Raw genomic sequence first — 24,966 nt, 5'->3', positions numbered from 1 at the left:
TCTTTCTTTTTCTTGTTTTTTAAGACCGGGTTTCTTTGTAGCTTTGGAGCCTGTTCCAAAACTAGATCTTATAGACCAGGCTGGCCTGGAATTCAGAGAGATCTGCCTGCCTCTGCCTCCTGAGTGCTGGAATTAAAAGCATGTGCTAACACGGCCTGGCCTTACTTAAGATTTTTAAATCAAGCTTTCAGGTTTTTTGTTTAAATTGTTTTTCTCAAGACAGGGTTTTTCTGTGTAGCCCTGGCTGTCCTGGAACTTGTTTTGTAGACCAGGGTGGCCTCAAACTCAGAAATTGGCCTGTCTTTGCCTCCCAAGTACAAAAATCAAAGGCGTGCACTGCCATGTTCAGCTGTATTCATGAGTTTTATTTATGTATATGCCACACTGTTGCAAAAAGATCTTGGTGCACCTTAATAAGATAGATGAAATACAGTAGAATAAAAATAAATCAGGGTAGAGATACACACAAAAGGCTAGAATGAAGCTGGTTAAATGTTCAAAATGATTGCAAACTTGTCTTTGAGCTTCCTATTGGCCCAAACCAAGAAAAACAAAACAAAAAAACAAGACATAAACCATGACTACTTACAACAGTTAGATAGGGGCTTTGGTTTAAAGAGACCTAGTTTGGATCTCACTTCTACATGCTACATACCTGGCCCTGAGCACACTGCTCAACTTCTCAGAACTTGTGGCTCATAACCCATGAGAGAAATCTTGGGGTTCCAAGGTGGATTGGTGAGACGACAGGTCAAGGGGACTCCCAATTCTGGAGGTGCAGGGAAGGCTCCTGAAGTTCTCTGTCCTCACTAAGCCTTGGTCCCAGCTGTCTCAGGAATTTAATGCCCCTCCCAGGTTTAGGGAAGAGCAGCATGGAAGAGGCAGGCTCCCCATTCCCTGTACCTGGACTGGCACACAGTGCCTGGCACCGTACCACAAAGGTTCTCTGATGCAGCAGGGAGAATAGTTCCCTACAGGACCCCACAGTTGTTCCCGCCTTTTGTGCTGCCCCAAGGTGGAGGTCATCCCCCCTACCCTGCCTGAGTGGGATTCAAAGACTGAGGGGGCTGGAGTGGCTCAGTGATCCAGCACTTGCCTAGCACCCCCAACACCCCCAAGGCCTGGCAATCTCTGGAGAGGAATTAGTGATGGAAGCCAAAGCTCCTCACCTCTAGAGTTGTTCAGACACTAGATGGTTTGCCCTTGTAAAAAGGTCAGTGGGCAGTTCTATACAGCCCAGGCCTTGCCTCCTAGGAAGTACCCATTGCCCAACATAATACACACCACGGTATGTGGTATGTGTGTGAAGGGTGTGTACATATGTGGTGTGTGTGTGTGTGTGTGTGAAGGTGTCTGTGAGTTTGTGTGTGTGGTAGTGGGAGCCACATTTCCTTTAGAGCTCACAAACTGGCAAACTCAAAACTCCTTCCCTGCTTTTCATCACCAACAGGACAAAATCCAGTCAGAATTTTCTTGGCTTGGCTGTCAGTTGATACCATTTTGTTCTAGACTTGGCTAGCTGTATCCACTCCTTGGCTTGGCACCCAAAGCTCTGTACAAGCTGGCTTTTCCCATGGCCATCTTGAATGGCTGCAACTAACAGCCCTTCTGGAGCTTGCTGCCAGCGAGGCATGAAGATGCCATAGACAAGCATGCTCTGAGGAGCGCTGACCCTCGCTCTGCCATAGACAAGCATGCTCTGAGGAGCGCTGACCCTCGCTCTGCCACAGACCACACTGCTGTGTGATCGTAGGCAAATTCCTTCATGTCATTGCCTCCACATGCCCGTGGGCCCTCTCCGTTGAGGACACCAATGATTCTCAGATAACAGTAACAGGTTACTTCCCATTGCCAGCCCATGTGACAAGTGACTCACCTGGCATCCAGTGTGACTATCTAAAATGAAGAAATGAACTGTATTACCACAGAGCACACAAAGGCTGAAAACAGAAGGGACCTGAAGGATGACTGGTCACTATGGCAGGCCCTTGTCCCGCCCCTGAAAACTATGCCATGTGTGTTTACTCTTCAAACCAGTGTGTCCTAGTGTTCCCTTCCCTCAGACTGCTGCAGCTGCCTCAGCACCTCTCACATGGTTGGGCTATGACATCACAAAACACACAGTCTTGAAAAAAAAAAAAAAAAACAAACCCACACCCAGGACCAAGGGAAAGGTCAGGGTGTGCACAGGCTTTGCGGGGAGGGAGGGTGGGAACAGGGGATTCCAAGTTCTCTGAAGAGGCTGGAAGGGGAGCCTGTGGTGGTCAGCTGGGTGTGGCCACCACTATGAGTCAGACCTGGCTGGGCTGGGTGTCACTGTCCCTCTTTATTTCAGGGTGAGTTATTCCTTAAGCAAAACATCACCCAGCAATGTCTGGAGAAAATGAAGTCTACAGACAACCTAAATCTGCCTACCAGCACTGAACAGTGGGCAGCTGGTACCCACTGCAGTTATCTTAGGAGTGGGCCCAGGGCACAAGGAAGGGTCCAGGGTCCAGGTAGGGGTCATTGGTAGACACCTTCAAAGGTGCTGAGGATCTGTAGGAGAGTACAGGGCTTTCCCGAAGATCAGCCATACCCTGCCCTGGGTGGTTCTACCCCATACCTGTTGGGACTTATATTTTCTTTGGTAAAACAAGGAGATGGGCAAAAAAGTTTCTCTACATCTTTAAAAAGAATGTCCAAAGCATCAGAGGTGGCTTATGGTCATGTTCTTAGGCCTGCCTGTGTCTGGAAATTCTGAGCCACAAGCAGCCCCAGGGCAGCTGCTAATCCCCTTGTAGGATAGCTTATACAATTGTATGTCCATAACCCTGTGAACTCTCTCAAAGAAAATCCTGGTGCTGAGACTGCAGGCTATTTTTCCCTGCTTCTACTTCCTGGTTTTGTCCTGCAACCTAACAAGGCCCAAGGTCTCTTCTGAACCCCTCTGTCCCGTATTTCCCAGATTCCCTACTGAATCTACTGAATTGAACCAGCCCACCAAGCGACCAGCTCAGGATGGACAAGGAAGAGGAAGCCTGTTCCATCTTGGGACCACCCTCTCCAGAGACAAAGGCCTTACTCCTGGCAATCTCTGAGTGTGAGCAGACTAGCTTTGAAGGCCCATAAAGAACCCCAGGCCCAAACCTTTGGGAAGGATAGGGAAGGAGCCAATGCCTATTGGATGGCCAAGGCCAAGCAAGGCTTCTGGTACAGGAGCTGAGATGGCGGGAGCTCAGACCAGCACCCTACCTTGCCACAGCTGAGTTGCCTATACCTTCTCAGCTGCTGAGATCGTGCAAGGAGCAGGAAGACAAGAAGTAGCTATGGAGGGAGGCAGTGCTTGCTTCAGGGTGTGGTTCCTGCTCAGTGGCTGACCCCAGGTCAAGAGGCTCTGGGCTCAAGGTCGCCAGCATCAACCAGAAGAGGGCTGGAGCTCCAAAGCATCAGCACAGAGGACCCAGAGACCTCAGTGGGAAGGGTCCTGGAGAGGGGACGAACTAGACGAGGTCATCTCATCTATAAAATGTGGCTATCGTGAGAATACAGCCTGCCCTACTGTGACTGAGATGTTGCTCCGCGGGGCTTCAGTCACCTCCTCTGCTCAGTGGGCTTAAGGATCTCTGCATCCATGGGAAGCAGTGGAAAGAATCAGAAGGGTAAATGCAGGAAAAGCCCTCAGCACAACATTCTGCAGGGGAAGCAAGTGTCACCTGCTAACACCTGCCCAGGACACCCCAACTGATACTGACAGCAGTTGCAGGAGTTGCTAGGGACAGCCCCTACTCCTCTGCTGCCCTCCCCTGTGAACATAGGTGCCCATTCAGATCACAAAGTGGAGGGTGTAGGTGAGCTGGTGGCCATTGTCCCAGGCGTACAGCACCCTTTCCTTGGGATTGTAGTCAACTTGAGTGGTGTAGGAATACTCATTGAGGAAGGGCAGCTGTGGGTGAGCATCAGTGCCTGTGTGGGTGTCGAAGGCATAGGCCACCAGGCCTTCGTGCTGGTTGTACGTATCCACAGCATACAGGATACCACACACCAGGAAGCAATTCCCATAGGAGTTCCTCCTCAGCCGTGTCTTCCACGTGGTCTCTTGGTGCACAGAGAGGTCTCGGGGGTCTAGGCGGCTCAACACAATCACCTCATGCTGGGCTTCATCTCGCTCATCCACAGCTGGGTAGATGACCCACAGACCACTCTCGTCTACAGCAAAATCAATGTCTGAGTGGCCACGCCACTTCCAGGGAGTGGTGTCCTCGTAGACCACGTCAGGCAGCATTGCCCAGGAAGCCACAAAGCGCTGGCGCAGGTCATATTTGATGATGTTCTTGGTGAATGCACGGTTGTAGTAGAAGGCGCCCTGGTACACCACATGGCCCGTGCCTATCCAGTTGTAGGGTAGCTTGTACATGTTACTCCATCGCCCTGCGTATGGAAAGGAGAGGGTCACACCCTAGTACCCTGGGCAGCCCCAGCCCACGTGTGCTGCGTAGTTTGACACAATCTAGAGGAACTGCCCAGACTGGCCTGTGGTCACATCTGGGGAAATTGTCTTGCTTGATGATGGATGTGAGAGGGCCCAGGCCACTGTGGGTGGTACCATGCCTAGGCTGTATAAGAAAGACAGGGTTTCTATATAGCTCTGGGACCTATTCTGGAACTAGCTCTTGTAGACCAGGCTGGCCTCGAACTCACAGAGATCTGCCTACCTCTGCCTCCTGAGTGCTGGGATTAAAGGAGTGTGCCACCAATGCCTGGCCTTCTCCCCTCTTTTTTTTTTTTTTTAAAGATTTATTTATTATGTATACAGTGTTCTGCCTGCACGTATGCCTGCATGCCAGAAGAGGGCACCAGATCTCATTACAGATGGTTGTGAGCCACCATGTGGTTGTTGGGAATTGAACTCAGAACCTCTAGAAGTGCAGCATGTACTTTTAACCTCTGAGCCATCTCTCCAGTCCACCAACCCCGTGTTATCTCAGAGACTTTGCATATGATGTTCCTTGAGTCAGGTTTGCTATTCCCCATTGAACCTGTCTCTCAGTGTCCTTAGCCAGCGTGACTTCCCTAGACTCAGTGAAGGGCCTCCCCTAACCCTCTGTCTTAGTTCTTGCCACATCCACCAGCCTTTGAGCTGCTCCAGACACCACAGAACAAGTCAGTTTCGAGCTTAGAAAGGATGTTAGCTGTTAGGATCGTGCTGGCCCCTGTCACCTGGCAGGGTACATCAGGCAGTACCCAGGCCAGGCCAGGGTCCTGTGGCTGCTATGTCATTACATAGACTGTATGCAGGTGCAAAAGGTCCCTTTAAGAGACAAACTCTGCCCATTCCTGCTCTCTTTCCCACTGCTCTTCTGAAGAGGCAGTCTGGTCTTTCCTCTTCCTCTCCTCCTATTCCCCCCCCCATTCCCTTTATCTCAATAAAACTCCCACACTCTCACGTAGGGGCTGGCAAGATGTCTCAGTGGTTAAGAGCACTGACTGCCTGATCTTCCAAAGAACCTGGGTTCAATTCCCAGCACCCACATGGTAGTTCACAACTTTCTGCAACTACAGTTCCAGGGGATTTGACATCTTCATATATACATACATGCAAACAAAACACCAAAGCATGCAAAATAAGAATAAATAAATCATTTAAAATGTTTAAAAACAACACAAACAAACAAAAACTCCCATGTAAGCTCTGCCTGCATGGCGCGTCTGCACCTCACCCATCGTGGGCTCTCACCTGCCATGCAGCCCTTGGCCCACCAAGGTTCCTCTCCCGCTGCCGTTTTACAGCATTAGCTATTTCAGGACATGTTCTAGGATCCCATGGTTCTCAGGATGGGATTGGGTGGGTGCACTCCACCGCATGACACCATGCTGCTTCTGTGAGGAACACCTTCCCTTCTTTCTCCTGTAAAGCCCCCGAAGCCCCCTGGGGAAGCCTTCCTATGTCTCCATACTCTTCCCACAGATACTGAACTAGACTGCCCTAGGCTATACCACGATTGCCCCTTTTGCCTTCGCCTCCTCTAGAACATAGATTTCTGGAAGGTGAGACAGTCTTAATGACCTTTCCCCTGTCCTGCCCCAGATCTGATAATCAAAAATTGTCCTCCTCATGCTAACATCCCCCTGTGGGCCTTGCCCTGAGTCACAAGTCTTCTAAGGCCTGAGGCCTGCTTTCTTGGAGGGCAGGCAACAATCTCGTGGATTTAGGAAGATTCATAAAAAGTGAGTGGACACTGAGCTAGATAGTTTTTGTTTGTTTGTTTGAGACAGGGTCTCACTATGTAGCTCTAGCTGTCCTGGAACTCACTATGTAGACCAGGCTGGTCTCTAAATTACAGAGATTCAGGTTGGCCTCTGCCTCTTGAGTGCTGGGACTGACTTCCTTTGATGATGATGATGATGATGATGATGATGATGATGATGATGATGATGATACGGAAGGGCGAGCCACATGAACCCTTTCCTCCCAACTTGCTTTTGGTCATGAAGCAATAGAAAGCCTAACTAAGAGAGACAGACACAGACAAGTGCACGGAACACTCAGCAAGTGGAATTTTGATAGCAGATCACACCCGTGATGTCATGAGGCAGGGCCACACTCTCTCCTTTGCCCCTGTATTCAGTCCCCAGCAGTGGGGGACAGGCTTCCTTAGGGCAGGAGGCTACCTGGAGGACAGGCTGGGCACTGGAAACCACAGGCACAGGAAGGCTGAGTCTTACGGGACACCCTTGTCACAGGCTAACCACACTCTTCTCCCTCCCCTCTTCTACCCAGTTTCCCTGACCTTGTTTGAAATTTTCCAGGTTCCGAAACTCCACCAGGTTGTTTCCATAGTAGTAGTTGGTGACGTAGATCCTGTCATCTAGAGCTGCAGGGTCCTTCATCCAAGCCCCTTCATGGCGCCCATAACTGTGGTGCTTCACAGGGGGGTCCACAGCTCGGAGGGTGCCCTCACAGCTGTCCTTACCTGTGAGGACCAAAGGACACAATGTTTGATACACACAGCCACCAGTTCCAAGCCAGAGCACTGGGTCTAGGAAGATGATCCAAGTCCATCTTTTCAAGACAGGGTTTCTCTGTGTAGCCCTGGCTATCCTGGAACTGACTCTGTAGACCAGGCTGGTCCCAAACTCAGAGATCCACCTGTATCAGCCTCTGGAATACTGGGTACCATGCCTGGCTTATTCCAGTTTACTTTAACTCTCTCAAAGGTTTTGTTGGTGACCTTTGGCCCATGAGCAAAACAATGCCTGATCACTGGAAAAAGCAGGAACAGCCAGAAAGGGGAATGGAGAAGATGCATACCATTCAAAACTCCAGCATCCACTGTATGTGAAAATAAAACACAAAAAAAGAGGTTCATCTCAGAGAAGCAGAGACTAGACGGGTGGGGAGTGGTGGGCTTGGGAGATGCTGACCAAAACTTCAGAAGTACCGTTTGACAGAAGATGAGTTCAGGGTGTCTCCTAATACTCAAATATTGAGACGTGGGGAAAATGCCTGTAACCCTCGAATTGTGGAGGCTGAGGTAGGAAGACAGCCATTGCTGAAAATTTGAGGCCAGCCTGGGCTATATAGTGCCAGGCCAGTCAGCTACATGGCAAGACCCTGCCTCAAAAAGGAAAGAAAGAAGTGGGGTGGTGGTAGCATACGTGATTAATCCCAGCACTTGGGAAGCAGAGGCAGGTGGATCTCTGAGTTCAAGGCCAGCCTGGTCTGCAGAGCGAGTTCCAAGACAGCCAAGACATAGAGAAATCCTATCTCAAAAACAAAAACAAAAAAACAACAACAAAACAAAACACCCCCCCCCCAAAAAAAAGAGGAAAGAAAGGAGGAGGGAGGACAGTCCTAAGATGAATTCTAGTATACACAGCAACTTTTGAATACATGGTGCTTCCTTCCCTGTCTTCCTTCTTTGCATGAAGTTATTCAGACTTTTAAAAACTGTGATCCTTCTGCATACATGGCTTTCTGTATCCTATTTTGTCCTGCCGCGGACCAATTTCTCACATCACTAAATAGTCTTCTAAGGGTGGGACGCCTGGGTCCTCCTGCCACCGCCAGACAGCTGTATCCTTTAATTGACCCACACTCCCCATCCCCAGTTTCAGCCCTGTAGGTTATTCCCAGTTTTCTGGCACCAGGAACTGTGTTGGGAAGAAGCCATACTAGTTGCAGCTGTTGTCCACATTGCTTGTGGGTCCTTCTAGAAAGACAGGTGTGAAAGAGCTGACACAGAACCAGAGCGAGGAAGGGTCTGAAGGCTTGCAATCACAGGCGGTCACAGCCCTTCAGAAGGACTGATCCATGCGTTACTGAGGACAATGTCTACTGTGTGACACAAATTATAGCTATCAATGTGGACATAAAGACAGACAAAGAGCCAGGCATGGTAGCACATGCCTTCAATGGCAGCATTCAAGAGGCAGAGGTAGGTGAATTTCTGAGTTGGAGGCCAGCATGGTCTACAGAGTGAGTTCCAGGATAGCCATGGCTACACAGAAAAACCCTTTCTCAAAAAAACAAAACAACAAAAAAACCCGAAAACCAAAACAAATGAGCAAACAAACACAGAAACCAACCAATAAACAAACAAACAACAACAAAATAAAACAAAACAAAATAAACAAAGAAAAAAAAACAGCTAGAGAGTACTGGGGATGCAGCTCAGAGGTGGGGTGCAGCTCAGAAGTGGCAGCTGGGCCATGGGCTCAGTCCTGACACCTTGGAACCCAAACAAAACAGACTGGAAAGAGGACCTAAGAAAGCTCTCAGTGGTTGGATTTAGTGGTAGGTATCCAGTTCACACTTTAAAAGAATTTATTGCAACTATACCTGTTTAACAGTCATGTTAAATGCTGGCATTTTTCTGCAAAGGCTCCTGGGATAACTATGTTAGGTTAGGAGGGGACAAACTTCTACCCCAGTCTTTCTTTTTTCACATAATTCTTTTTAAAGCACAAAGCTCAAGCTAAGAGTGCTTGCTGTGCAGTCTTGAGGATTTGTGTTTGGAGCCCAGCACAGTTCTAGCAAGTGGGGCACCCTTCCACACCTGTTGTTCTGCTGGAAGTTCTGCCTAAGGTCCCCTCCTCCCTCTCTAAACCCTGCCCCCACCCCAGCTGCTAAAGACCCCGCCTTCAGGGTATTTAAGATCTGGTCCAGAGAACTGCCATGTGATTGATTTCACCTCTTTCCCAGAGATCACCTGGGGATACTTTGCTCAGATAACCCTGGTCCTTTACCTTTAATTTGGGTTGATTTGGCTTACTGTTTTGGTGGAGAAACCCAATACTAGGGATTCAAAAATGCTTATCGCCTGTGACCCCAGTTCTGAGAGGCACACAGACAGCAGTTTGCTAGAATTTTCTGACTCTCAGGCTAGCCATGAAAATACAAGCCATAGGTTTAGGGAGAAACCTTGCCTCTAAAAAGGGAATAGTCAGAAAGTGATTGAAAGGGTCTCTCTCTCTCTCTCTCTCTCTCTCTCTCTCTCTCTCTCTCTCTCTCCACACACACACTCCTTTAAAAAAAAAATTAGAAATTTCGAAGTATGTCAGGTGTGGGGACACGTGTCTATAATGCCAACACTGAGGAGGTTAAGGCAGGAGGGTGTGCGCTCCAGCACTGCCTGAGCTACAGTGAGACTCTGCCTCAAAATAACTAAAACCCAAACAACAACAAACCAAACAAAAAACATCAACAATTTGATAAAACTGAACATTATTGGATCAAGAGCCAAACAAGACATGAGCTGGATTTAGTCATAAGATGACCGAGTTTGGGCTGGAGAGATGGCTCAGTGGTTAAGAGTACTGCCTACTTGTCTAAAGGTCCTGAGTTCAATTCCCAGCAACCACATGGTGGCTTACAACCATCTGTAATGAGATCTGGTGCCCTCTTCTGGCCTGCGGGCATGCATGTAGGCAGACTACGGTGTACGCAATAAATAAATTAAAAATAATAAAATAATTTATATATTAAAAAAAAGATGACCGAGTTTTCTGACTCTTAGGAGACTCTCACCTTGGCTTGGGACTTCTGGATGCAAAGGTGGCTCGGTGTGCCAGGGAATGGTGGCAGGACTTGGGGTGGAAGTAGAGATGTGAGGGGCCAAGCTGGGTCCTTCTGAAGCCTTCAGCGTGACTCCATTATGTTTGACGGAGTTTGGTTCTAGAAGCTTGGGTGGTACTTTCTCCAGCCAGGAAGCTCCCTTAAGGGTGTTGTCTGTGGAGAGAGGATGACTTAGTGGCCATGCCCCAGAAGTGCGGATGCACAGCCTTGCCACAGAGCTCCTCGGGGTCTTCTCTGACCATGGAGGAATTGAAAGGCCTCAAGTAGGAGATGGGTAGACTTCCTAGTCCATAGGACAGGACTTTCCCATGAGCACTCTGGCCTGGGGCCCAGCTTTACCACTCCCTTCCTGGGTGAGTTTTTAAAGAGCAAGCCCTTACCTCCTTGGGTTTGCACCTCTGTAAAACGAGTGTCCTAACCATAGTGCTGATTAGAAGAATATGTTTATAAGACATTTGTACTGATTCTGCAAACAGGTGGTGGCAAATACAAGGTTCTTTTTTTTTCTTCTAAGTGTTAAGGACGTTGTTCCAACTCTGTCATGCCTTAAACTTAGTTCCACAGGCAAAACTCCTTGTTTAGGATTGTAGACTCTCTCTCAGTCACCTTCCTGGGAACCTTGATAGCCTTGAACCTCCTTCACTAGTGTCTGTGACCTCAATCAAGGAACAGATGGATGCAGCTTGTGTCTTGTCAATTCTATAGCACAGATCTCTGCCCTCGCTCATTTCAGACCCTTACTTCTCTAGCTGTGTTTGTACCTTCCAGGTCCCAAGTGCTAGTACAGGCTCAGCTGAGTGGGTTCCTCTTTGCCTGCAGTTGGGCAGGCCACTTTGTCCCCACACCGGAGACCCAGTGGGAGGAAAGCATCAGGGAATCCACAGGGAACATGGCCTTGGCAGCCTGTCAGGTCAGGAGGCTTATTCCCATGAGCATTCTTGGCAGAGTCAGATGCCCAAAGCTGTGCCTGGGCAGTGGTCCAGCCAGGGGTCAGAGGCCCTGTATTGTGCCAGGCTGAGTTGGCAGGATTCAAGAAAAACAGCTGGTATCAGGGACTAGGGGAGGAGGATACACCCTTAGGGCTCAGAAATGAAGGGACCTTTTCTTTTACAGGGTCTCTCTCTCCCTCTCTCATAAATGTATGGTATGGGGTACACTTGTGTGTAGAAGCCTTCCCAGTGCTGGGATTACAAATGTGTGCTACTGGCCTGGAGAGAAGGCTCAGTGGTTAAAAGCATTGACTGTGCTGGGCCAGTGGCAACACTTTTAATCCTAGCACTTGGGAGGTAGAGGCAGGAGGATCTCTGGGAGTTCAAGAGCCAGGGCTGTTACACAGAGAAATCCTATGGGTGTGGGGGGGAGGGGGGAGAACACGACACGACCCTGACCACTCTTCCAGAGGACCCAGGTTCAATTCCCAGAATCCACATGGAGTTCACAACTGTCTGTAACTTCAGTTCCAGGGGTTCTGGCACCCTCACACAGACATGCATGCAGGCAAAACACCAATGCACACACATAAAATAAATAAATCTCTAAAAAATATTTAAAAAGTTATGTTAAAGGTGTGTGGCGGGGGAACTGGAGAGATGGCTCAGCAGTTAAGAGCACTTGTTCTTCAGAGAACCCAGGTTCAATTCCTCGCACCCACATGGAAGCTCACAGCTGTATGCAACTCCAGTTCCAGGCGATCTGATGCCCTCACATAGATAGACGTACACACAAACAAAACACATAAAATAAAAACAAATAGACAACACTCAAACCAAACAAAATAAGACAACAATAAAAACAAACAAACAAGTCTGGGCCACCACACCCAGTATTTTTTAAAATGTGGCTTTTGGGTATCAAATGTGGGTCCTCATGCTTTAGAGGCAAGCACTTTACTGACTGAGCACTTTTTAGTTCCTGTGGTGGGAATTTCAACTTATCAGTAAGATCTTGGGTGTGCTAGATAAGCGTCTTTGTCCCTGCCACTGAGCCACAGCTCAGTCCACTGCTGCTTCATATATTAAGACAGGGTCTCAGTAAGTTGCCTAGCTTACTCTTGAAATCACTCTGAGTACCAGGGAGACCCTGAACTTAAAACAATATTGTAGGGGCTGGAGAGAAGGCTCAGAGCTTAAGAGCCTAAGGACGAGGGTTCAATTCCCAGCACCCACATGGCAGTTCACTGTCTGTAACTCCAGTTCCAGGGGATCCAACACCCTCACACGGATATACTTCTAGGCAAAGCCCAGTGTACATTAAGTAAATCTTTAAAACACAACAACAAATATCCTAGCGGTCAGTGTTACTAAGCCTGGAGTAGCCTTTTTGGTTGTTTTTAAGTCAGGCTCTTACTGTATAGTTCAGCTGCCCTTAAACTCCTGCCTCCAGCTCTTGAGTGCCTGGGATTTCACCTCTGAACCTAACAGGAGGGCATTCTTGAAGAATATTGGACTATAACTGCTTGACATCCCTGCCTTTGGAAGAACTCAGTTACTTCTGTGTTGCCCTTGGCTGTGACCCATGTGGAGACACCAGGGACCAGGAAAAGGGCAGGGTCTATGGCTCTTCTCCAGGAAAATGACACAGGAGAGAACTGGAGAGGCCGGTCCAGAAGTGAGAGGGCTCCCAGAGGGCCACTCCACTCTCCAAAAGCCCCAAGTTCTCCCATCTCCACTGTCACAGGTGCGGCTCCTCCCATAGAACTGCAAGCTCCATGGCGAGCAGGACCCTCGTCCACCTCACTCTGTGACCTTGCACATAGCTGACCGGCAGCAAATCTTTGAACCAAAGTTCAGACAAGGTGAGGACAGCTGTAAGATCCTGGGAGAGGCCTCTTGTGTTGCCTTTATCAGCAGCCCTACCTGGGGTCTTCAACCCAGTGTGTGATTGAGCAACAGACCCTAAAAACAGCAAACAATGGTGACTTTGTGGCTGCTGAGAAGCCAGGTGGATCTCTGGAGCTGGCCATCCCTCAAATAGGCCCCACTCCCTCCCACTCACCAGCCGCGGCCTTCGGTTCTTCTTGTTTGGCCTCCTGCCTGCCTGTCTTGTAGTAGGTGAAGCCTCGGATCATAGCCTGCTGCTGGGCCAGGGCACGTGGCCTGGCTGTGGGGTGGGGTAATCTGCCCTTGATGCTCTCCTTCCTCAGCTTCGCCACCTTCAGCTGCTTCTCCTTGGGAGGCTTTGCAAGGCTCTTGTCTGAGAAGCTCTTTTGTATGCTGCTGTATTTGTTGAAATCTTTGTCTTGCCCTCCAGCTGTGTCCTGGGAAGAGCAGAAGTCTCAGACTTGGGTGACAGTATACTCATGGAGTGTGTGAGAGCTGGAGGTGGCCACAGGGTATGTGAAGTTCCACAGTGGATATATCCAATAATTTGTTTGCCTCTGCTTCTCCCCTCTGCAGGCTTGAGACCCAATCTGCTGGCTTACACACTCATTCCCAACTCCTGTCCACTTGTTCTCTTGGCTTGCCTGGCAGGTTGGCTCCTGAGGAGGCCTCCTACCCTTGTCTCTCACTCGTTGGTCTTAGCTTATGAGGAAGGGGGAGGTTCTTGAGTCTCTTTACAGAGTACCCAGAATGCTCCCCATGTTAGCCTTGAAATCACAGCATCCTGAGAAGCCCTTCAGTCCCATGTTGGTCTGGCTAGCCCTAGGGAATGCCATATCTAACATTTTGTGAGCTTTGTTATTTCACTTCCTACTCAAATGCTCTGAGGCCGGCTTGGCACAAGAACATAAGGTCTGGGATGTCACCCTTGTGAGACAGGCAGATAAGGCTTGTACAGCATCTGATGGCTTCTGAGCAGTGGCCAACGTGGGACTCGCTTGCACTTGCAGGGCTGGCATCTCCCTGGCAGCGGCTCCAGGCCCTGGCATAGACTTCCTCATGCTTTCCTGTGTCTAGGCAGGCCCACCTGCAGTATCGACAGCGCTACTCTCGCATTGTCAGCACAGGAGGTGCAAGTTGAGGAGGAAGGGCTGGGGCTGGGCAGTCACGAAGGCCGCTGCAGCCCGGCTCAGCCACCTCCTCTCCCTGTTTCTTCATGTGTCAAGTAGGCAGGGGGCCTTGAATTCCCACCCTGACTTTCCTCAGTGATGGTATATGACCTGACACCTGCCCACACTGCTTCTGGTCATGGTCTTTATCACAGCAATATTTGTGAAGGCAACTAGAGCAAAGACATGGGTAAGATATTAGTCTTCAGAGGTCTCTGTAGTACTGCTCACTTACCCTGCACCCACCCAGGAGCCCAGCCTCAGCAGGAGAGGCTAGAAGCAGTCCTGCAGGAACGCTGGCTTAGCTCTCTAAGATCAGAGGGAGGTTCTCATAACCTCATTTCCAGTACTTTGGCAACCGGGGATAAGAATAAATACCCAGTTTAGGGGTCAGCCATGCCCCTGGACTGAATCTGCAAGGGTGCCCCAGCTTACCTGTGCTAGCCACAAAGTAAAAACAGACACTCCCCAGTTCCTGCCCTGCACACCACGGACTCTCCAAACACACACAAGCCCGTGTCCTCAAGCCCAGCCACCTTCTGTCCCTGTGACCAGAACAAAGGTCTCACCTGAGCTTTGCTGTCAGAGCTTGAGGCTGAGGCAGCGGAAGGGACAGCAGCCGCATCCCTCTGCAGCAGCTGGAGGCCCAGGCTGGACAGGTCCTTCTTAATGCTCAGCATGATGGCTGACTGGTTCTCGTAGCTCTTCAGCTGCTCACTGAGGTGGCGTATGCTGTCTTTCACCACCTCGTTCTCCTGGCTCAGGTTGGCCTTAATGCTCTGTGGGGCAGGATTCATGGTCATTCCTGGCCCTGCTTCTTCTGAGCTGCCACCCTAGAAGGGCACGCCAACTTGGCCATCAAGACTCAAGGGGCATAGTTACAAGTGGCGCTGGTGAACAGGGTGGAAGAAAGCAAGTCCTGTAACACCTGTAGTTAATGAATCTTATTCTCATGACCAAATGAATGAAAAATAGGAATATATGCTTATATTAATAAGCATAAGAAAAAGATGTGAGTAGGCCAGGCATGGTGGCATATGCCTTGAATCCCAGTACTAGGGAGGCAGAGTCAGGCGGATCTCTGTGAGTCGGGGGCCAGCCTGGTCTACAGAGGCAGGCGGATCTCTGGGAGTCTGAGGCCAGCCTGGTCTACAGAGGCAGGCGGATCTCTGGGAGTCGGGGGCCAGCCTGGTCTACAGAGGCAGGCGGATCTCTGGGAGTCTGGGGCAGCCTGGTCTACAGAGGCAGGCGGATCTCTGGGAGTCTGGGGCAGCCTGGTCTACAGAGGCAGCTGCAGAGCATTGTGAGAGCACATATAGGTAATACTGTGCCCAAGAAAAACTCTCATGTCAGCTTCCCCAGCTGGCCTGACCCAATAGGTCTCAGATAATCTAAGTCACCGGGACCCCCAGCTTTGGGTTTAGTCAGGGTAAGTCTTCCCTCCTGTGGCACAGGATGCCCAGTTACCACCTCCCTCTGGAAAGGAAGCTGGGAAAGGAAGTCCCCACGCCTGCTCCTGGCAGCTGCGTGTCATTAGATCCCTGGTGCTCAGCAGAGGCCGGATGCAGGAAATGGGTGGAGGGTGGAGGCCAGGCGATGCCAAGAGAGGCAAGCCTTGAACCTTCAGCCTAGACCTCCAGGCTTGTCCAACTGTTCTTGTACTCAGAGGGTAGTCTTACAGAATACACAGCTTGTTCAGTCTGTACTTTAGTGCCTTTGCTTCTACACAGGTAGTGCTGGGATTGTTAAATCCACTGGGGCTTGGTCAGGTCTGTTAGGTTGTACACAACTGATGGTAAGATAACCCTCCGGGAGCGGTACCCCAGACCCTGTGCAGCGTGGACCCTGATGTTGGCAGCACCCCCTCAACACTCCTTTCACATTACCAAAGAGTACCTCAGTTTCTTTATCCAGGCTTTTAGCTTCCTTGGGTTCTTGAAACCTCTATCCCAACAGCAGGACCCTGCAGCTCACACCCTCCTCCCTGCTGGAGTTTCCTTCCTATGGCCACCAGAATGAAACAGCCCTGGGCCCCTGGCCCTGCCCTTACCTCCTCCAGCGTGTTCATCTGGGAGGCCACCTTGTGGATGTAGGCATGCACTTTCATCAGATCCATGCTGTACAGGGCACCCTCCAGGAGGTCCACCATAGACTGCAGCTGGAGGTGCAGTGGAATAGGGAGACAGATGGTTAAGCAAGATAGTTCTGACCTGAGCATTCAGGCCAGAGGGCACAGAGGAGCTCCACTGCAGAATATATATATATATGTATGTATATGTATACATATGTATATATATGTACATACATATATACATACATATCTCCAGTTTCCCTGTGATGGGACCATCCAAGTTCCTTTCTGATAAAATATTTTGAAATAGACAATTAGCTGTCATCATCCACAATCACCCTTTTGTATGATGGAACAGGAGTTCCTCCTCTGACCCGCACTATGTGCCCAGCAATCATCCTCTCCATGCGAGCCTGTCTTTTGAGTGACAAAGTGGCTGGACTCCAGAGCTACAGTGTGTCTCCAGAGGCAGCCCCGCAGCATGACTGACAGCTGTAGGCCCCTTGGAGTCAGGCTGCAGCTGTCTCTTGGCCACAGTTTCACTTGGGAGGTCAAACCTCATGGCCCTGCTTTATGTACTTTGCTAAACAAGTGTGGAGGACACTTTTATAATTTGATTTTTGGTCATGAATCACTGGACAACAGGTGTGCCTGCTTTAATTGATCAACCCAACCGAAACATGGACCTTTTTACTTTTTGTTTTTTAGATTTTTTTATTTTATGTGTATGGTGTTTTGCCTGTATGTATGTCTGTATATCACGTGGGTACTTTGGAGAGCAGAAGAGGCCATTGGATCCCCTGAAATTGGAGTTATATATGTTTATGAGCTACCATGTGAGTGCTGGGACTCAAACCCCGGTCCTTTTGCAAGAGTAGCTAGTGTTCTTCAGGGAGGCACCATTTCTCCAGCCCCGGTGGGTTAGTACTGTCTGAAGTAAGAGAGGAGCACACACTGGCAGAGCTGACGGCAGAGGATAACCTGAGCCTGTGCATCCTGGGGCCTGTGTCAGAGCCGCGTGAGCGGGGGATAAGGAGCTCTGTCTTTTTTACTGCTGAGTGAGAGGCGTAGAAGCAAACAGCTTGAGGTGCCTGTGGCAGAAATCAGTGCAGAACAGGAGAAGAGATTCTGGTTTTCCATGATGCTTTGTAGCCCCCGGCCAAGCAATTTTACTTGGGTTGACACTCATAAGAGATTGGACCTCTAACTTGGCATGCCTGCTTCCTACCTTCCTTCCTTCCTCCCCGCCACTCCCCCTTCCTTCCCCTCCTCTCTCTCTTTCTTCCTCACCCCCCCTTTCTTATTTCTTCCTCCACCATCTCCCAATGTAGGCGAGCTCAACAGCGGAGGCTATAGGTCAATGTTAGTTGTCTCCTAACACTCTCCATCTTACACCGTGAGACAGGGACCCTGGAAGTCACCATTTTGGCTAGACTGAGTGGTCAGCAAGCTCCAGGGTCCTCCTGTCTCTGCTCCACCAGCACTGGGTTACAAGCATGTGACTCCATGCTGGCCTTTGTGTGGTGCTGGGATTCAAATTCAGGTCCTCACGCTTGCACAGCAGACACTTTACTCATCAAGCTCCCTCTCCCCAGCCCCTTCCTCTTCTTTTTCCTCTCCTTCCCTTTTCTGCACCGAGGGAACCTATGCACGCTAAGCAAGTGCTCTACCACCGACCTGTTCTCCAACTTCATTTATCTAAAGTCTGTTTCTAGAACATTTCACAAAGTATTAGTCCTTGACAGACTCTTTCGTTTGTTTCAAGACAGGGTCTCTCTGTGCAACCCTGGCTGTCCTGGAACTCACCCTGTAGACCAGGCTGTCTTCAAACTCAGAGATCCTCCTGCTTCAATCCCAAGTGCTGGGATTAAAGACCGGAGACACTATAACTGGCATTGACAGACTTTTTTTTTCTTAAGTTTATACAAAGCAATTTATTAACAGAAATTTGAGAGGTCCTGTTCACAGACGGTGACCATGACAAGCCCCTTCCTTCGGGTGCTGTCAGAGGGAATGGGGGTGACATCCTCAATCCACCAGTCTTCATCCCTGAGTGAGCAAGAACTCCGAGGGCTGACTGAGCTCTAGGTCCAGGGGTCTTGGTCCTGTTTCTTCCTGTGGAGTTTGATATGTGATGCCCCAGCTCCTTGCACCTCTGGGCCACATCCTTGGTAGCCAACGTGGCTGCATATGGAGGGGACTCACCTCTTTTCTTTCTTCCTTTCTTCCTTTCTTTCTTTCTTTCTTTCTTTCTTTCTTTCTTTCTTTCTTTCTCTTTTTTAAAAAAGATCTATTTATTTATTATGTATATAGTGTTCTACCTGCATCTATGCCTGTATCTCATTACAGATGGTTGTGAGCCACCATGTGGGTGCTGGGAATTGAACTCAGGACCTCTGGAAGAGCAGATAGAGTCTCCAGGCCTGAGACTCACCTCTTGATAGACTTTTTCAAACTGTAGTTGTTTTTAACTTGTGTGTATGTGTTTACATGAGTGTAGGCGTGCTCAGAAGCCAGAAGAGGATGTCAGATTCCTTGGAACAGGAATTACAGACAGTTGTGTGCTGGCAGGTAGGTGCTGGGTATTGAATCCAGGTTCTCTGGAGGAGCAACAGGGCTCTTAACCACTGAGTCACACCTCCAGCTTCCCTTCCCACTGCCACCCTTTTAAATTGGATCTTCACTACAGATCGTGATCAGAAGCCATGCATCATGTATATGAGGAAGTGACAGGTAGTCATGGGACTAAATAGGGCTAGAGAGGGCACAGATGCATCCATCACAGCATCCCACCAACCTCTGTCCAGAACACTCCATCTGCCTGAGGATTCCTATGCATTGCTCAGGCCCAGGCCCAGGCCCAGGCCCACTGTTATTCTCACTTTGGAGCTCCCATGATCCCTGGCACAATCCCTAGCCCAGTCAGTACAGAGCATATTTCCCATTGTTGGGGCCAGCAGCTGTGTCCTTAGAAGCCTGGTGACTCCTCAAAGATGGGGCTATGTCTGGCCCATGTCCAGAAAGAAAAAGAGGGAAGTGGTTAAAAGGCATTTTTCTTGGCCAGTCTAGCCAAGAAATGGGGCAAGGGCAGGAGAGCATCCCCTCTCCTTTACGGCTATGTAGCCTAAGCCAGACCACAACTGGAGGTATTCGCATGGGTGAAGGGGCTGGGATAGAGGTAGGCTGCAAGGCCAGTTCTGTCCCTCCCTGGGATGTTCACACAGGGCTCCTGCTGATGGCAGCAGGGCCAACCAAACCCTTGTACTGGTTCCCACTGCCTCTAGCCCATTCTCATTTTGGGGGTTCCCTGGGTACACTTTAGGTAATCTCTCCTGCCTCTGGCATGTCCTACCTGCTGGGGTTCCTCTATCTCTAAGGTCTGGTCAAGACCGTGTGGTAAGACCTAGTGTCTGCCTTGCACAGAAGGCCTAGGGACAGTGACTTGGTGGGAACCTCAGCCTGGTGACCTTTTAGGTGGGCAAGTGACCTCAACAGAGAATCTGGAGCTCAGCCCACTCCTCTTGGTGACTTCAGGCAATTTATAACCCTTCTTTGGATTCAGAGACCATGACAAGTAAATCTGTCACCATAAGCCCCCTTCCTAAAGGACTCCAGCAAGGATGGCATGAGGCAGCATTTAGACAGAGGCCTTTGGTGACTTCATAGTGAGCAGGCTCACAACTCAGCTGCAGAAGCACTTGGGAGGCTGAGGCAGGAGGATTGTTGCTACAAGTATGAGGTCAGCCTGTGCTACAGTGTGAGATCTTGGGTCTACAAGTCGAAACACAAACAGAACGTCCAGCGATTGGACCTCTCACTTGAGGAGAAACTGAGATTGTCCCTGTAGCTGCAGCAGGTCTGTGGGTTAGATGCTGGAGAAAACAGGGCACTGGAAGGCCCCATGGAGTCAGTGTGATCCAGACACTGCCCAACTGTCAGAGGATCACTGGCTTAAAATGGGCTACTCTCTCCAAGTTTGATAATTTTGGCATCTATTTATATAGTACAAAAATAAAACTAAAGTTAAATTTAAAGAAAACATTTTTAGCCAAATACTGGAGACAGCATTTCATGGGCCTCTTGCTTCTCTGTGTCTTGCATGCAAAGGAACCAACCACCCTCCTTCCCAGTCATCTGGTTAGAGTAGCCTTGGGTCATGAGACAGTATTTCCCTGCAGGGAATGACAGACACAAGGTTCCAGTTCTCTGAACTCAGGGCTCCATACTGATTACAGTAGGCTGGAGCACAGCAAACCGGCGAAGAGAATGGAGATGAGCCATCAAGTCCTTTGTCTGTGACCCAGGAAGCTGGGTCCTCCACTAGCATTCAGAGTTATGTCACCTTGTAAACTTATATGTTGGGTAGCACCTCAGATCATTCATTGTTTCCAACACCAACAGGCCAATGAGATGCATGTTTGGAAGACACTGTATGAGAAAAGACAAAGATACCAAGACAGGAGGGAACAGAGAGATGGCTCAGCAGTTAAGACGACTTGCTACTCTTACAGAGAACCTGAGTTCAGCACCTGTAACTCCAGTTCCAGAGGATGTGATGTCCTCTTATTTCCATAGGCAGCAGACATGCATGTAATACATTTATATACATATAGGCAAAACATTCATATACATTATAAAATAAAAATAATTTTATAAGATATAAAACAAACTTACCCTTTATAAGATCTAACAAAGTGGTCCTTTAGAGAAAGGTGGAGGAGCAGGTGGTTTAGACACATATTTAGACACAACAGGATCTGGGTTCAAAGCCCAGCCTCACCTGGCCCACCGAGTACTGGCATGCTGCTGCCCACATGTAATATCAGTACTTGGTAAGCAGAGGTAGGAGGATCAGAGTTCAAGGTCGTCTTGGACTACATAGGAAGTTTGAGGCAAGCCTGGAACCCCTATGTCGATTAAAATAAGCAAAAATAACCCTGGCATGACGGCAAAAGCCAATCATCCCAGAACTCATGCAACAGAGGATTGCTGCAAATTCCAGGCTGGCTATCCTGGTATATATATATATATATATATAGTGAATCCAGGCCAAATTGTATGACCTTCTCTCAAAAAGCAAGATAGGACAAACAAAATAATAATAAAATGCCCCAGCATTTGTAATATAGCTAGGCGAAGGTAAAGAAATTGTTTAGATGCCACCCAGGACAGTGGGTGCTTCAAGGGGCCATACTGACTTCATCTGGCTTCACTCACCTGTGACATTGATGTCTTGGGGGAGCCAGGGCACCCCCTCACTGTGTCAGCCTACCTTGAGGAGCTCAGGTGCCTGCTTCTTGAGTTTTTCCATCTTCCACTCATTCTCACAGGGGTTGAGTGAGGAAGGAGGAGCAGTGCAGGAGCAGCGACAGTCGGTCCCTGAACTCAGGGTCTCCACAGTGTAGAAGTCCTCTGCTCGTCCACGCCCACTTTGTACCCGGTTGCACGCATCCTTGCTCAGTGGTTTCAGAAGGCATTTGCAGCGGCAGTCAGAGCCCTCTGAGGTCATCTGTACCTGGTCCAGGTTGCTGAACACCTACAAAGGATGGGCCAGTGGGGTTCCATGTGTCGTACTGTGGTGACAGGGCTGGGGTGGTGGCATTTAGAGGTAGCTGAGAAGAGGCAGGGACTCAACAGCACATCATACACACTGCAATTCAAACGTTAATGCCTAGCTGTGGAAAAGTTCAAAACATGGAACTGTGCGTGGTGGTGGTGGCACACTCTTTTAATCCCAGCACTCTTGAGGCAGAGGCAGGCAGATCTCTGGGAGTCTGAGGCCAGCCTGGTCTACAGAGCTAGTTCCAGGACAGCCAAGCCTACACTGAGAAACTCTGTCAAAAAGAAAAAACAAACAAAAACACAAAACCGCACATGGCTTGGGTCCTGGGTGAGAGAGCAACAGGTAGCGTCCTTTCTGTCCCTGTCATTTTCCTGCATATGTACGACTCGGGCTGGTGATGAGTCAAGGAAACATAGAAAAACAAACAGAACAAAACATAAAAACACATACAAAGTGTGCCTTAGGTTTGCGCCATTAACACAGATGAGGACAGGCTTAGAGTCACAGGTTTTTTTGTTGTTGTTGTTGTTTTGTTTTTTGTTTTGCTTTGTTTTGTTTTTCAAGACAGGGTTTCTCTGTGTAACAGCCCTAGCTGTCCTGGAACTAGCTCTTGTAGACCAGGCTGGCCTTGAACTCACGGAGAAGATCACCTGCCTCTGCCTCCCAAGTGCTGGGATTAGAGGTGTACGTCACCACTGCCCAGCAGGTCACAAGCTTAAAGATGACACCATTTTGAGGTTGAAGACTGGCCCACAACACACCAGTTTCACTCACATATATGATATATTTTCAGTTTCACTCACGTATATGATATATTTTCAGTTTCACTCACGTATATGATATATTTTCAGTTTCACTCACGTATATGATATATTTTCAGTTTCACTCACGTATATGATATATTTTCAGTTTCACTCACGTATATGATATATTTTCAGTTTCACTCATGTATATGATATATTTTGGCATTTTTTCTTCCCATTCCTTTGATCATCTCTCTCTCCTGCTGAAACCTTTCGTTGTCCCATGTCCCCTACTTTGATGGTGTCTCACTGAGTTTTAAAACGACACCCCTAAGCCACAATCATTAACTGCCAATTGTCTCATGGTGAGGAGTGGGGCCTCAAGAGCTTTTTCCTAGGTAACTTCTACAGAGCTGTTCTCCTATGCCCTGGGTAGAGGAGACCTTCAGCAGGCTCTAACCCCATTTCTTCAATGGCACAATGGAGTATCCAGACTTCTCAAGGCCGGGATCACATGAGACAACACAACCTCAAGCCAGTGGTTTCCTTTTCTGCCCCCCCCCTTCAATGCCACCCTTGGATGCTACACACCCCATGACCACATGTGGCCACTTGTTTCAGGGACATCATCAGCTCTGTGTCCTCAGATATCAACCTAGTGAGATGGGAGGCAGGTGCCTTGCACAGATACACCTGGCCTGTACCTTGGGCCCCAGACCCTTAGTGAACAACTAGTCCCAGCCCAGCTAGCAATAACTCATCCCAGGGCTACAGCTGCTCAGCTGTCACTGGATAAGAAACCATGAGGACACAGGTGAGCTCATGGCACCCTGTACCTCTGTTGAGCCCCGAGACGCTGCCTAAGGGAGGGGACTTAGACTTTCATTTTCTCTTCAGATTTTCAGATACCTATGTGAGCCCCTGGCTTCTGCCAGGCCAGAGGGTGACAGCTAGAGGTGCAGGAGAAATAGATCAGGGAACATTTTGGCTTCTTCATTTTTTTGTTATTTTTTTTTTGTTTGTTTGTCGAGACAGAGTTTCTCTGTATAGCCCTGGCTGTTCTGGAACTCACTCTGTAGACTAGGCTGGCCTTGAATTCGGAGATCTGCCTGCCTCTACTTCCTGAGTGCAATGCAGAGGCTCTGAGAGCACAGAGTGTTGAGGGGGCTTGGAGCAGTGTGCCCTTGTGGAGAGGACATTGCTGGAAAGCAAATCAGACAAAAACAAGAGAGTCTGGTTTTTCAGGAGGCTTGGGAGCAGGGGTGGGAAGATCACTCTGACTGGTGCTTTCAAGGGTGCAGGGTGGCAGGAGGTGAAACTATAGACATGGCAGAGCCCAGTCTTAGAGGGTCTAGGGCTGGCTGGTGAGGATCTCAGCTTTCTATTTGAATCTGAAATGTTCCCCAAGATTCTTGTGCTAAAGGCTCAGTCGCCTGCTGATGGGCCAGAGAGGAGGAATCACAAAGCTCTGAGCTCATCTGCAGCTTAATCCACGGATGGATTCATAATTGGATGGCATTTCTGGGAGGCGGTGCAACCGGGGAGGGGGCCTATGTCATTGAGGGTGTGTCCCAAAGAGTGGTTCTTCTCTGCAGCCCATCCGCTGCCTTCCCTCCCTACTCCTTCCAGCTTTCCCTGCAGCGTGCTCCCTCCACAGCTTCACAAGAAATGCAGTCCACACCGCCTGGGCTCACCCTCTCCAATGTGCTATTTATTTTATTTGGTTTTTCGAGACAGGGTTTCTCTGTGTAGCCTTGGCTGTCCTGGAGCTAGCTCTGTAAACCAGGTTGGCCAAGAACTCAGAGATCTACCTGCTTCTGCTTCCTGGGTGCTGGGATTAAAGGCATGTGCCACCACTGCCTGGCCCCATGTGCTATTTGATGGCAGGGAGGCTGGAGACCATGGTCAACCAGGTTAGCCTAGGGCTGACAGCTGTGGGCACAGATCCCACCAAGGACACAGGGGGACTGAGAGGTGGAGTGCTGGTCCCACTGACAGGGCAGGAACACACTGAGCTGTAGGTGATCTGTTTCCCTGGGTGGGTGCACTGGTCTACTTTTTCTATTGTTAGCAACATCCTACAGATAAGAAAATAGCCCCTAAGCCATAAAATGCCAGGTTGAAGATGATAAGCCTGGGCCGTGTGGATTTCCTCTGTTTTTTTTTTTTTTTTTCTGCAGCTGTGTGTGTGTATGTGTGGGGGACTGTGGGCGGGACAGGGAACAGAGGGCAGAGAGGAGAGTTAGAGGCTGCGGTCCTGCTTTCTGTCTTGGTCCTCTGTGGGTGGAGTGTACTCTAGGTGTTGCAGACTATTCCCCTGCTTGTGAACAGCCAGCCAGCCTCAGAGGTCTGCTGCTTCCTTAGGCTTCTGCTGGCCCCAGAACCCCACCAGAGAGGAACTCACATCATCTCAGCTCTGCCAAAACTCCATGATACTGTATTACTTCCCCATCAGGGTCAAAAGCCCAGCAAATAGATGTGTGTGAACCCATAGAGGGCTCTCCTGGAAGACCCCCCCCCCCATTGACTTTAACCGTCCCCATC

General features: G+C 49.3%; 1 protein-coding gene across 1 annotated transcript in view; it reads right to left on the bottom strand.

The window, feature by feature from the left end:
• Window positions 1–350: 350 nt before the first annotated feature.
• Window positions 351–24,966, bottom strand: part of Olfml2a (olfactomedin like 2A) — a 29,338-nt gene continuing 4,722 nt past the window's right edge. Inside the window, exons 2-8 of the mRNA XM_050124835.1 lie at window positions 21,389–21,652; window positions 16,096–16,203; window positions 14,615–14,824; window positions 13,052–13,313; window positions 10,010–10,210; window positions 6,771–6,953; window positions 351–4,410 (exon numbers count right to left, since the gene is read on the bottom strand). Coding sequence (XP_049980792.1) covers window positions 3,806–4,410; window positions 6,771–6,953; window positions 10,010–10,210; window positions 13,052–13,313; window positions 14,615–14,824; window positions 16,096–16,203; window positions 21,389–21,652 — 1,833 coding nt within the window. The 3' untranslated portion in view covers window positions 351–3,805. The remainder of the gene's footprint in view (window positions 4,411–6,770; window positions 6,954–10,009; window positions 10,211–13,051; window positions 13,314–14,614; window positions 14,825–16,095; window positions 16,204–21,388; window positions 21,653–24,966) is intronic.

Source organism: Alexandromys fortis, unplaced genomic scaffold (assembly GCF_014885135.2).
Source record: "Alexandromys fortis isolate MF-2015 unplaced genomic scaffold, M_Fortis_MF-2015_v1.1 scaffold_228, whole genome shotgun sequence".
NCBI lineage: Eukaryota > Metazoa > Chordata > Mammalia > Rodentia > Cricetidae > Alexandromys > Alexandromys fortis.
This window is presented reverse-complemented; position numbering and strand designations above follow the sequence as displayed.